This window comes from Filicampus tigris, chromosome 4 (genome assembly GCF_054856515.1).
Source record: "Filicampus tigris isolate MCC_2025a chromosome 4, RoL_Ftig_1.0, whole genome shotgun sequence".
Lineage (NCBI taxonomy): Eukaryota > Metazoa > Chordata > Actinopteri > Syngnathiformes > Syngnathidae > Filicampus > Filicampus tigris.
This window is the reverse complement of record NC_141220.1, coordinates 23096031-23110087: the sequence shown is the minus strand read 5'-3', so window position 1 is coordinate 23110087 and position 14057 is coordinate 23096031. Positions and strand designations below refer to the sequence as shown.

At 41.0% G+C, this 14057-nt stretch overlaps 1 protein-coding gene across 3 annotated transcripts in view; it reads left to right on the top strand.

Moving 5' to 3' along the window:
* Positions 1 to 346: 346 nt before the first annotated feature.
* The window catches only part of LOC147148983 (S-adenosylhomocysteine hydrolase-like protein 1), a 39852-nt gene continuing 26141 nt past the window's right edge, over positions 347 to 14057 (top strand). Inside the window, exons 1-13 of one of the 3 annotated variants that reach the window (XM_086028352.1) lie at positions 347 to 355; positions 2948 to 3220; positions 7043 to 7154; positions 7981 to 8118; positions 8250 to 8350; positions 9498 to 9600; positions 9697 to 9791; positions 10532 to 10638; positions 11151 to 11267; positions 11361 to 11424; positions 11693 to 11781; positions 11886 to 11956; positions 12159 to 12253. In XM_086028352.1, the coding sequence (XP_085884478.1) occupies positions 2957 to 3220; positions 7043 to 7154; positions 7981 to 8118; positions 8250 to 8350; positions 9498 to 9600; positions 9697 to 9791; positions 10532 to 10638; positions 11151 to 11267; positions 11361 to 11424; positions 11693 to 11781; positions 11886 to 11956; positions 12159 to 12253 (1356 nt within the window). In that variant the 5' untranslated portion in view covers positions 347 to 355; positions 2948 to 2956. Of the gene's footprint in view, positions 356 to 563; positions 592 to 2947; positions 3221 to 5240; positions 5354 to 7042; positions 7155 to 7980; positions 8119 to 8249; positions 8351 to 9497; positions 9601 to 9696; positions 9792 to 10531; positions 10639 to 11150; positions 11268 to 11360; positions 11425 to 11692; positions 11782 to 11885; positions 11957 to 12158; positions 12254 to 14057 lie in introns of those variants that run through there. The other 2 variants (XM_086028351.1, XM_086028353.1) reach the window with 2 other exon arrangements.

Here is a 14057-nt window from a genome sequence, read left to right as displayed (position 1 = left end):
ACACTGAAAAAAGGATCCTTTGGATTGACTTAAATTAATTCGAACATGTACTGTACATCGGTTGCACGTGATTAAAATGTGATAAGCCGATGTAATTTTCCCATGTTTTCCTCAAGAATAAACAAATGGTATGTGTTAGTTTAACACATTTAAATCACGTGCAACTGAAAAACAAGTACTTTTTTTCAGTGTTGGTAGCCTACTGGAAAGTCTGTTACGTTTCAGTCTAGCACTAAATTTCAAAGGACAGCGTGATTTTTGTCTGTGGGCAGTCTTTCGACGTTATGAGACAATTACGCTCTCTAGTGTTAGAAAAGTAAACCACAGTTGAGAGTCACCCGGTGCTTGCTGGAAGGTATTTGACTAGACTAGAGCAACACCGCTAAATATTATATTATATTGGAATTTGGCTAATTGTCGATACTGTAATATATTGACACACTGAAAGCAGGTGCTTATGCTCCACAATTGATTCTCAAATCACAGTATTGATGGGTAATTTCAGGCAATTTATATCATTAACAGCAACACGGTGTAAAGTTAAATATTGCGATCTTGTCAAAATGGTACACGGTTGGTGGGAACTACTGGGTGAGTAGATAATAATGTGGCGCACCATGCTGCTCAATAAGTCAGTCTGTCTGTTGACACAACGGCAGAGCGTAAACGGAGTCGTGTGTAGCTGAGCCAGACAGGTACACCTCCACAAATTCAACCATGCTGTTTCTTTAGAGGGGAAGTCAACCCAAACATGTTTTCTTCAAGAATATGTTCTATGCAGGCCAACTAGTTGAAAAAAGGCAATATGATTAATATGAATTATGAGTTAAGCAGCAACATTTTGTCACTTCTGTCGACTGAAAATGACATCACAGACCCTCAGGGCTCAGATAATGACCAATCACGGCTCACCTGTTTTCTGAAGCTGAGCTATGATTTCTCGTTATCTGACCCCTGGGGGTGTGTGATGTCATTTTCAGAACTGACAAAATGGCCGCCCCAGAGATGGCTAAAAATGGGTGGATTTTGTTGCTTAACTCATATTCCACAATCACAATGCTAATCAGAATGCTGTGTTTCAACTAGTGGGCCCGCATAGAACATATTCTTCCCCCAAAAAATGTTTGGGTTGACTTCCGTTTTAAGATGGATAGATGACAGGATGGCTCAGAAAGGAAATCGGTAGTATCAAATGCTACTATTGTGTGTGAGCACATACACAAGCATATGTATGTTGCACAAATGCTAAAAGAAACATACAGTAAAATAGCCTTATAAATATCTGTGAACCTATTAACTCATTCAGTACCTGACTTTTTCAGACACTGTGAAATGAGTGACATATAAATATGTCATTTGTCATATAAATATGTCTTTGAGATAGAATGAGTTGAGAAAGGAAAACAAACGTGTCACATCACGATCTTGTGTCGTTATAGTACCACTCTTAATTTTACAAGGCACCATAAAGGGCCTATAAAGATGTTCAGACACAAACCTCCTGACTGTGCTGACAAGCACAATGTTTAATTAACTAACATAGCTGGGTTAGGGTTGAGCTCATTAGCCTTTGTGCTGTGTGATGTTGACAACACAACAAAGTGAGTCTAAATGACTGCGTGCACTAGTTGTCTTGGCAGTACAAAAGAGGGCAGCTCTCTGCGTTCCCATTTTGCAGAGGTGGCAAAAGTACTCTCACAGCGCTTAAGTCAAAGTACAGATACCTGTGTCAAGAACAACAGCTCTGCAGGAAATGAAAAGAGCAACGACCCTACTTGACACAGCAAGGAGGAGAAAGAACAGATAGCTATCTGTTTTTCAATGGAGTGAGAAAAATGAAAGGGGTCGGAAATATAAATAGTCAGTTAAAGAACAATAGCTGAAAACCAACATAAGCACAATTAAAAAGTACAGGGGTTAAATTCATTCTGTGTCCACACTCATAACTCAAAACACTCAAAATACAAGAGAAATGCCGTTAATCCATTCCAGACCGCTAAAAACAAGCACAAAAATGTTTGCAAAGGGTTTATTTAAAAAAAAAAAAAAAAAAAAAAAACTAGCATGCTATAGTATTGTACTTTATTAAAACATACAGAAATAACAATTAAATAGAATGTAAAGAATGAAACATTTAGCGCATCATGAGGATAAGCGGTTTGGATAATGAATGGATGGATGATTATCATGCTTTAATTCAAAGGGTCGCCTTCTAATGTGCGCTTCTTGGACACCAGGGGGCAGTATCATACATGCAGACACAATTAGATGAAACACAAAAGATTGACGCAACTAAACTGCAGTAGGGTAGTCGTTTTTAGCAGATTGAAATATATACTTATGAGTATTGTTATATTATCTGTATGCATGTGGTGCTACTATGTGTTCATATAAATTGTTTAAAGGTTTAAAACTACCCCATTATTGGTGCGAGTTTCATTAGCCCGTCGATTTTGTCTTGCATTGTTTGTTAGTAATAATCTCGCACATTTTTTCAAGGCAAATTTGTATGGTTTGGTGAAATACAAAACGCTTAAGGGACGCTTTTTTGAAGAATTGTTCATGATCTGCAATAGTGCTGCTCTCCATCAAGCGCCCTTAATGCTCATTTTTGCTGACAACTCAAGACAAAAAAATCGGCCAAACGACGGCCCACACCACATAAATTGAGGTACTCAAGTAAAATACAGATTCAGGAAAAATTTATGTCAGTAACAAAGTATTTATTACTTCCCACCACTGCCCATATGTGCTACAAGTTGCATTTGGTATTTATTTCTCTGTGTGCCAACAAGCTGTGTTTAGCATGTACACACTGACACCGAGACTAATTAGCCGCTACTTTACATTGAGACAAATGCTGCAGTTTAGAGTCAAAACAGCCCTCATGTGCAGGCACTCTAGCGCTATTACATCTACTTGAGCAAGAAGTGCTTTGCTTGCAAAGTGGAGTCCCATGGCTGAGGAAAAGCAGCTGAAGGGAGCCTCCGGGGAGACCCTGCTCGTATCGGACCACCACTGTCCTCAAGCAACACAAGCAGAGGGCGAGCGGGACGGATGCGAACGCACCGCAGAGGAGCAGGCGCTCAAGAGGGGCCCCGACTTGCTGCAAATGCTGAAGGCGGCCGAGAGCAGGTGGGCCCCCCATCAGGATCAGGAAAGAGATGGAGAGGAGTCCGGGACGAGGGAGGTTGTCACCGAGGCACTGAAGACTGATATGGTGAGCACACATAGTGACCAGTGATGCGAAGTAATCAAACTTAGACCTTACGAGTTTGATTGGATTTGAGCCTCATTTCGTTTTGGGGGTTTTCCGGGTTTAAACCCAGCGATATCTTTATTTAGGTGTACCACAGGGCTCGTTACTAGGGCCCCCCGTCATTAATTGGAGATGTGCAACATAAGCAATCTGCTTTTAACAGGAAGTCCAACTGAATGTGACGAATACAATAGATTCAAAACAAGCACAGTGGTGCTTTGACTTCGGAGTGCCCAGCTTATGGGTTTTCTGAGTTACACATAATTTAGTTGATTTTCTCTTTTTTATTTTGTGAGACAATATACGACGAGTGAACTTCAGATATGATGGCGTTAAATAAAATTCAGAAAGAAATGGCGTGATTAAGGTCATGTAATGCCCTTGTAATAAGGCAATGAGAAGTACTTCTACTTTTACCAGGGTTTTTTTTTTTTTACACAAGTATCTGTGCTTCTATTTAAGTATAGCATGTGAGTATTTTGTCCCTCTCACAGGTTTTGAGTTTCGGGATGCAATATGGAAGGCATGCACGAAGTGTGAGTCTGCATTTAAACTGGCTGTCAATATTTTTTCGTTTTAACCTGTACACCTCGGTGAATGTTTGACCAGGCACCAGGAGACACAACATAGACAGGACACTTCATTAGGTACACCTGCACAATGTAATGATATTAACAAAATGTTCCCGAGCGTCTTCCTGACATTTCCATGACGTGCTCTAGTTAAAATACTCCATATACGAAGAACATTTTGCACACCCACTTAATTCTTTTGCCCAAATTAGCCCATTTCATCTTTCGTCTCATGCAAGTAACCAACTGACCAACCTACCTCATATACTGCTGGGCGGGTCTGAATTTTGTTACCAAGGTGACACGGGGCGGAGCCTTTGTTTCAAGAGTAGAGTGGCTTCTACTTGTGGGGGCAGAGCTCAGAGTGGGAGGGGCAAAAAACAAGGACCTGGAAGTCAATAAAAGCATTTTTACCCACACAGGTAGCATTTTAATTCACTTTACTGTGTGTATGTGGTGCAGAGACACGTGAGCAAACACAAATACTCGATCCCATCGACAACTTCATGTTGGATCCGTGGAGCTAGTTCTGCATGCTTGTGTTTCAGACAGTGTAGTCAAGCGAGTGCTTGAAGGTGGCTCTGGATCTTCCCCAAGGCTAGCTGATAATGTCATGAGCAGAGAAAAAAAATGGGGGCAATTATTACGTAAATCGGAGTTCATTTCGACTCATATCTCAAATAATATTTTCCTGTTGAAATGAGAGAAAATTCCATTAATCCACGCATTCTCATCAAAAAAACAACACAATTTGTGGTATGTTCTTTTCATTCTTTCAATGCCAGACATTTACAAAAAAAAAAGAGAGAATCTATTGCGTTCAAGTCAATTTCGAGCATCCTGAGTAATCTGACAAGGCTCACAGAATATTGTGATGTTTGACTATGGAAATACAGAAACCACCAAATGAAAGACTACACTCTCCTCTTTCATCGCGAAAAAAGTTCATTTGTACCTTGTTAACTTTTTATACACATTAACATAAACATGTTTTACTCCAACCTTTATTTTCAAATGAATTATAACAAGGTAAATGCACTTTTCTAAGGCAAAGATATGCGGTTCTTTTTACGACTTGTAATTCTCTCCGTTTGATGTTTAGTTTGACAGTAAACTTCAAATGGGAGTGTCATTAAACAGATCGAAGCCTCTTTTTATCTTTCCCTTTATTGCCAATTTTTACCGATCGTTGCTGAGTTTGGACTGTATCCCGCGCGATAGACGGGGGAATCATTGTATGTCATTTTATCTCTCTCTCTCTCTTTCTTTTTATGAGTAAATCTACACCGAGTCCCTTTTTTTTTTTCAACTTTCCTCATACAAAGACTCCTTTGAGTGTAGCCTGTGCTTTTGCGAGGCGTGTCTGGTTGCTCTGTGAACTTGTGCCGTCACATCATGCTTAACGGTTAATAGAGCAGTGTGCACTCAGCTCCGCCAAGGTGAAAGCATGAAGAAAGTGTACAATCTGGTGAATATGACCAAAGCCAAGGACCAGGATGCCGTACAGTCCGTTCGCATCAAGGTAGCACTCCTTTTTTTTTTTTTTTGTCTCATCAAAGGCATCACCTTTCTAATTGATGTAACTAAAATAAATCTTTCTACATTTTCCTATGCTCCTTTGCTTATATGACAAAGTGCATAAATGAATCAAGGAGATTTTTAAAGGCTCCTAAAGTCCACATTCTTTCTATCTTTGAACTTTCACCCTGCCATGCTTTAGCTTAAAAGGTAATTTTTCAGCTGTTGAGATGTGATCATTAAATTCGCCTCCGCGCCGCCGCACAGCTTGTGTTAAATATTAAGCTCCTTGACTCAAGTGCCGCCAAATAGAAGAAAACAGAAGCCGTATTCACTCTATTGGAACATTTGTAATCATTACCAAGGAAAATCCAGCATTGGCTGGCCTTCATTGATGTTATTGGCTGAAAATTTGATTTTAAACTGAATTACCTCTTACTTTGTGAAAATATTGCCTAATTCAGGTTAATTACACGGGACAAGGGCACAGCTTCACTGTGTTGTGCTGTATTGCACCTCACTCTTTTGTTAGAGTGACCTTGACTAGAGGTCACAGTAGAGCCATTAAAAAGATGCATATTACCATGCAGTCTTTTTCACACATGTTTTATAAGAGAAAGAAATGGTAATCTGGCACCGTGGTTTGGTTTGACAAATTTACATGTGAAAGCACTGATGGAAACTGTTTGGCAGATGCTGTTTTTTTGTGTGGGGGCAATCTGGCACTCTCATTTGAAAAAAAAAAAAAAAAAGGTCAAATGATGAATATGAGATAAGAGTGGGTTGTTTTGAGGTTGGGGGGGGTCAGGAGATGATATCGGGGTTCTTGGTCCTGGGCCTTCTTTCTTTTAAAAAAAAAAAAAAAAAATCAATCAAAAGCCACTACAAGTGTGGGTGTGAAGCGGCCGCCAGTTGCCCATACCTGACCTAGTGGATAGGGAGAGATTCTGAACACAGCAAAAGAGTTAACCTAGCTTCTTTCATTTTGTCTTCTATGAATACTCCCGACATTGTTGTATTTTCCGTCAGTTTGTGTGCCCTGTGACACTATGCTGTTTCCCACAGGTCAGTCTTTGTACTGGAGCAGACTCGTGATTGCCTATAACAATTTGGTTATTGTACTGTATGTGTGTGGTGTTTGGTGTGTCGGTCATCTGGAGTAAAGTGAAGTAAAGTCAAATTTGCGGTTCTGCAGATTTTTTCTGAGGGGCGGGGGACGCTTTTATCTGTTACACAAACATTTTTAGTGCTAATTTGTACTGTAGCTGACATTGCTGCAAAGATGAGTCATATATCAAGTTGTTCGGGGAACTTTGAGTTGTTAGCCAACTGCATTCCCACAACTGGTAGCATCTCACTTATATATTTAGGTAGGATAAGGATCATAGGAGTCATTAAACTGAACACCAAATTAACTTACAGTGTCACAAAATTATACACAAAAAGTAAGTGGAACTCACACAACTGCTATTACACAACAGGAGAGTACAAACAAGAAGCAATATTAATGCTAAAATGTGTAATTAGCTATTAGCTAATTAGCTAAACAAAGCTGTTAGAAGGCTATAGCTATTTAGGAATGCAGCTAGAGATGCTGGGAAAGTCCTTCTTCTGTCACAAATGTATGCCCCTCGATAAATAATTCACTGCGTTACTATTTCAGGTAAATGTGTTTTGTTTTGTGTTCCACCAGCAAATACAGTTGACGGAGCAGAAAGAAGAATTCAACAAGCGTCCCATCAAGGCCATCCCGTGCTCTCTGTCTCGCTCCATCTCGCAGTCATCCGTTGACAGTTACAGTTCAGGTGCGGCAACCAAAATTGAAAATGTTTTGGATCCTCAAACACTTTCTTGACATTGTCTAGACCAGGATGATCCAATATTTTGAAACTCTGGGTCGCATATGGAACATTTTCATCCATTTTTTACCTGTAATTTTTGTTTAATGTCTGTCATTTCTAAATGGTTAATGTCATATTGTTGTATTTTCTTTAAAGGGAAATCAACCAAACATATTTTTTTCACGAATATGTTCTATGCAGGCCCACTTGTTGAAATAAGGCATTCTGATAAATATTGCATTTGTGGAATATGAGTTAAGCAGCAAAATCCACCCATTTTTAGCTATCTCGGGGGGCAGCCATTTTATCACTTCTGTCGACTGAAAATGACATCACAACTGCTCAGGGCTCGGGTAACGACCAATCACGGCTCAGCTTCAGAAAACAGGTGAGCCGCGATTGGTCGTTAGCTGAGCCCTGAGCAACTGTGATGTCATTTTCAGTCGACAGAAGTGACAAAATGGCCGCCCCCAGAGACGGCTGAAAGCGGGTGGATTAACTCTAATTCCACAAATGCAATATTTATCACAATGCCTTGTTTCAACTAGTTGGCCTGCATAGAACATATTCTTAAAAAAATACGTTTTGAGTTGACTTCCGCTTTAATGAAAGCTGTAATTCTGCACTGTCATCCCATCTTAATCGTCTTCCTTAAAACCATCGTGATTGTGTAAAAAGCTAAACTGACAGCTTGGCTAGGCTCCAGCACACCTCAGACCCTTGTGAGGATAAACGGTTCGAATAATGGATGGATGTATGTATGTGGGCCTTACTGTACTGTGTTGTATAGTGGGCAGCGCCAGCTCCGAGGACGAAAACTCACCTAGAAACAAGGTCCAGAAGACGTCCAAGGGCGTTTCAGATTTTTGCATTAAAAACATCAAACAGGCTGATTTTGGACGTCGCGAAATCTGCATCGCGGAGCAAGGTGAGGTGAAGACTTAAGAAAGATGTAGAAACTCAACTCAGTTCACTCGCTCAGTCACACACGCACACTTGCTCACTCGCGCTCATTGACACACGCGTGATTTGTTTTTCGTGATGCTGGTCTCTGCTCAGAGATGCCGGCTTTGATGGTGCTGAGGAAGAAAGCGGGGGGTGAGAAACCTCTGGCCGGAGCCAAAGTGGTTGGCTGCACACACATCACTGCACAGACGGCGGTGAGCACCTTTTCCCAAGCTTAAATCACAAAATATTGAGCTCGTTTCAAACTGCTAGCAAAGATTGGAATCTAGCCTAGCTTCACTCCTCCCTCCGCCCCCTTGAGACTCCGAGCAAAGACAGAGGTGAATAATCCGGCCAAGGAAAATGCGACTTCTGGGTGTCCCGGCGAAAGTCTGATTGGCTATTATTGTCAAGGCGCGGGGTGTTTTAAAATAATGATTACAAATAAAGGCATAAGAACTGGATAGACAGGGCTGTTTTTTCAAACAATTACTTTAATATTTTGTACAGACAGTTTCAACATGTATGAAAATAAGTGTTCTTTGTTTGTTTGTCTGTTTATTTTTTTAACTGCAAACTCCCCTTTTAAAGGCATACATCCAAGGCATAAATTTTATTGAACCAATTTTGCGGTCAATTTTTTTTGTGTTTTATATGTATGTCGTATGTTCATTACGATAGAATACAGTGCTATTTTTCTAGTGTTAAAAATGTTATTAAAAAAATGGTGTGGTATTTTTGTGCGAGGGGTTGGTATGGATTAATGGCATTTCAATTTATTTCAACTGGAAAATGTATTTTATAGACAATGTTACAATAACTTTTTATTTTAATTCATTCCATGACAAAGCTCTTAACTCAAATCAATCCTAAAAAATCCTAAAAATATCACTATATTGTAAAATGGAAATATAAAAGTGCAATACTAGAGTGAGAGAAAGCACAACTAGGAGCCTTAAATTGTTCAACTAAAACATCTCATGTTCCTCTATCTTACTGCTTACATATAATTGATGTTGACAGGCTAACATAGATTAGCATCGGTCTTAGGGTAATTCTAAACCTTTAAACTGCTGCAACTTTAACACAATAAAAACATAATAAGAGAGTGAGAGAAAGCACAACCGAGCATTTCGTGTCGATTCCAAGAGTTTGCCAACGGGTGACCGGTTCCACCATAATCGCTAAAGCCGAGTTACAACTTGGTCACGGAACCAAAAGTCAAGGTACCACTGTTTATTATTTGCAGTAAATAGATCATTTTTGGACCAATTAATTTTTATTATAGTACATTGTAGTTACTCCACCGAGTGTGTGTGTGTGTGTGTGTTTGTGAATAAAACATGTGTGCATGTTTTCTAGGTTATGATGGAGACTCTGTCAGTGTTGGGGGCTCAGTGCCGTTGGGCTGCCTGCAACATCTTCTCCACCCAGAACGCCGTCGCTGCCGCTCTGGCCGAAGGAGGTACACAACGCTAGCACTCTTTGTATTTTTTTCCAAGCACTTCCTCTCTTCGTCATATTGTTATTTCCTGTAATGCCCCTCCCCCGGCCCACTCAGGTACATCCGTGTTTGCATGGAGAGGGGAGTCGGAGGATGACTTCTGGTGGTGCATCGACCGCTGCGTTGGTGCTGAGATTTGGGAACCCAATGTGGTATAGCAGAGACTTTTAATGGACCTCTTTAAATAGCCTCTAAAATTCTTCAAAGCTGTTCTAATTGCAAAAGCAAATCAATCAAATATTTGATCATTAAGTTCAGCATCAGATGCGTTTTCGTCTGCAAACTTCGACCAACTTACACTCGCTGCCCCCCAACAGTCCGTCACATGGGCTGGCCATTCCGCCTACGTGACGTACCAGTCCGTCTATCCGCCCATTTTGTAGACGATAAATAATAGGCGGGAAACTTAAAAAAATAAACGGATTAAGCATGGTCGGAAGCCCATTTTTTGTCATCGTCTCTCGTCTATTTTCGCTTCGAGGCTTCAATGGCCACGGCGAGATTTCCCTTTCCCCTTGGCCGCGGCCGAGTCTTCTGGGTCCTAAAAGGAGACGTATTTAGTCCGGCCGCGGTGAGGCTTATATGAAACACAAACGGTAGCCCGTTTAAAATGATCGGACCGGCCTAAGGGTGTTTACTATTTGTTCCGGGCGGACAAAAAGGCGGATAAACGGACGGCGATAGGTGACCCCGGCTGCAGGTGGAAGGAGATAAACAGACAGGCTCTAAACCTGTGTACAGAGGAACCCCCAACAATCATCACTGAAAAATCTGTTCTATAGTGAGGGTGCAAACAAACAAGTATTTGTACTATTAGCTGAAGTTTAACTGTGGTAACTTTTGCCTGCTTTAGCTTCTTTACAAAAAACACCTGTCTCTTCTCTGTGGCCAGATTTTAGATGACGGTGGCGACCTGACCCACTGGCTCTACAAGAAGTACCCGAGCCTGTTCAAGAACATACGAGGCATCGTGGAGGAAAGTGTCACCGGAGTTTATCGGTTAGTTCACAGGTGTCGAACTCAAGGCCCGGGGGGGCCAGATCCGGCCCGCGACATCATCTTATGTGGCCCGCCAAGGCAAATCATCTGTTGACTTGACACGTTTCTTTCAAATTGTCATTTTTAACACCACATATGCGATATTTCAAGCATTTGTTACCAATCCCTCATTTAAAATACATTTCAAAATAGTTGCACAAACTATTTACTGGCGTGTGATTTGAAAACTAGTTATCCATCAATTTGTTGGATATATGTGCTAATATAAGGTTCATTTATATTTATATGGGTTCACAGTCCTAAAGGCCCTCCGAGGGACTCCAAAACCGTGACGAAAATTTGTTCTTCTATTCAGTAAACTCACGCTATTCCAGAGTTTTGAAAATTGATGACTCACCACTAATCTCATAACTACCCATAACTCGGGACACTCGTAAATCAAGGTACCACTGTCAACGGGCAGATAGGTGGAGGTTTACTGAAATTTCTCATGCCGCACATGTTTGCATCAGCTTGTACCAGCTGTCCAAGGCCGGCAAGTTGTGTGTTCCCGCCATGAATGTGAACGATTCGGTGACCAAGCAGAAGTTTGACAATCTGTACTGTTGCAAGGAGTCCGTATTGGATGGGTAAGCGCCCACCGCCACCCCCAAAAACACACACACACACACAACGCGCCCAACATACACACACTCACACACAGGTCACTGTGCCGCTTTCAGGTTGAAGAGAACCACCGACGTGATGTTTGGCGGCAAGCAGGTGCTTGTGTGTGGATACGGTGAGGTCAGTAAAGGCGAGCGTGTGTGGTAGACTAGTGTTTCCGAACGTGGCGCGCCCCAAAAAAATGCCCAAAAAAGTGGATACAAAAAGTGTTTGTCCCCGCTATTAATTATACTATTGTTATTTTCGTTAAGCATGTAAATCTGGTGACATGATATCCTGTAATTTAAAGACGGGTACAAACGACATTTAATTTTGGGGGGTACGTTTATGTATAACGATATATATACCAGCTATATGAGAGAGCGTTCAAAATCATTTCTTGCTCCAGGTTGGCAAAGGTTGCTGCGCCGCCCTGAAAGCGTTGGGTGCCGTCGTGTACGTGACAGAAGTGGACCCCATCTGTGCCCTCCAGGCCTGGTATGCTAAACTATGAACACAGGCACGTTTCCAGCTAAGCAACCAGGAAATGTCCTCAATGAATCTCAATGAATTTGACGCCTCTGCCACATTTATTTTGATAGCATGGACGGCTTCAGAGTGATCCAGTTGAGTGAGGTGGTCCGACACGTTGACGTGGTCATCACCTGCACAGGTATACAAGTACGCCAATGTTACATAGACACGCAACTGTCCTGTGTTACAGCCGAATGTGGCAAAAGTACTCTCACTCTGTACTTGAGACGGATACTTGTGTGAAAGACTTAATAAAGCACACCATAAACTAATTTCCTCAAGTCATTATTTCTCCATTTCAAAAATTCCATGAGGAACCTGTTGATTGTTTTGACACGCAGGTAACAAACACGTGGTGGCCAGGGAACATCTGGACAGGATGAAGAATGGTTGCATTGTCTGCAACATGGGACACTCCAACACAGAAATAGATTTGGTATGATATAATATTTGGGCGAGAGGCGCAGTACGGTCTGGACTGGCTCCAGCCAATCGCAGGGCATGACAAAAACATCAAATTTAATTAAAATACATCAACATTTTCTGTACCGTAGATGCTGTTCACATTGATCAGCAAAATTTAACGACATTTTTTAAATCAAAGATGCAAGAAAACATTTCTAGATTATTTTTTTTGCGCTGATTCCAAAACCTGCCCTAGTTGTTCAATTTTTCATAATAACAATCATCATCATCCATTTTACAAAATCATCGCTGTATTTTCACAGGACAGCGACGATATGTAATATACTAATATATTTACTTTTATATTTATGAATTAAGGGCTAGGGTCAGAAACGGGTGGAATTTTTTTCTGAAATGTTATAACTATAAAATGCAGTATAACACAATGCATGGTAAAAGCTTTTTAGGTAAACAAAGTTTAGGGTTAGGGGTTAAAAATAGGTTTAGCGTTTCCAACTAGTGTTTAAAACTAGGGTTAGGCTTTCAAACTAGGGTTTAAAACTATGGTTAATGTTTCAAACTAGGGTTTCAAACTAGGGTTAAGGTTTCCAGCTAGGGTTTCAAACTAGGGTTTCAGACTAGGGTTAGGGTTTCAAACTAAGGTTTCAAACTGAGATTAGGGTTTCGAAATAGGGTTAGGGTTTCAAGTTAGGGTTTCAAACTAGGGTTAGGGTTTAAAACTAAGGTTAGGGTTTCAAACTAGGGTTAGGGTTTCCAGCTAGGGTATCAAACTAGGGTTAGGGTTTCAAACTAGGTTTAGGGTTTCCAGCTAGGGTTTCAAACTAGGGTTAGGGTTTCAAACTAGGAATTCAAACTAGGGTTAGGGTTTCCAGCTAGGGTTAGGGTTTCAAACTAGGGTTTTCAATCTAGGGTTAGGGTTTCAAACTAGGGTTAGGGTTTCCAGCTAGGGTATCAAACTAGGGCTAGAGTTTCAAACTAGGGTTAGGGTTTCCAGCTAGGGTTTAAAACTAGGGTTAGGGTTTCAAACTAGGGTTTCAAACAAGGGTTAGGGTTTCAAACTAGGGTTTCAAACTAGGGTTAGGGTTTCAAACTACGGTTTCAAACTAGGCTTAGGGTTTCAAAGTAGGGTTAGGGTTAAAAAATTAGGGTTTCAAACTAGGGTTAGGGTTTCAAACTAGGGTTAGGGTTTCAGACTAGGGTTAGGGTTTCCAGCTAGGGTTTCAAACTAGGGTTAGGGTTTCAAACTTGGGTTAGGTTTTCAAATTGGGGTTTCAAACTAGGGTTAGGGTTTCCAGCTAGGGTTTCAAACTAGGGTTAGGGTTTCAAACTAGGGTTAGGGTTTCCAGCTAAGGTTTCAAACTAGGGTTTCAAACTAGGGTTAGGGTTTCAAACTAGGGTTTCAAACTAGGGTTAGGGTTTCAAACTAGGGTTAGGGTTTCAAACTACGGTTTCAAACTAGGCTTAGGGTTTCAAAGTAGGGTTAGGGTTAAAAAATTAGGGTTTCAAACTAGGGTTAGGGTTTCAAACTAGGGTTAGGGTTTCAGACTAGGGTTAGGGTTTCCAGCTAGGGTTTCAAACTAGGGTTAGGGTTTCAAACTTGGGTTAGGTTTTCAAATTGGGGTTTCAAACTAGGGTTAGGGTTTCCAGCTAGGGTTTCAAACTAGGGTTAGGGTTTCAAACTAGGGTTAGGGTTTCCAGCTAAGGTTTCAAACTAGGGTTTCAAACTAGGGTTAGGGTTTCAAACTAGGGTTTCAAACTAGGGTTAGGGTTTCAAACTAGGGTTAGGGTTTCAAATTAGGGTTTCAAACTAGGGA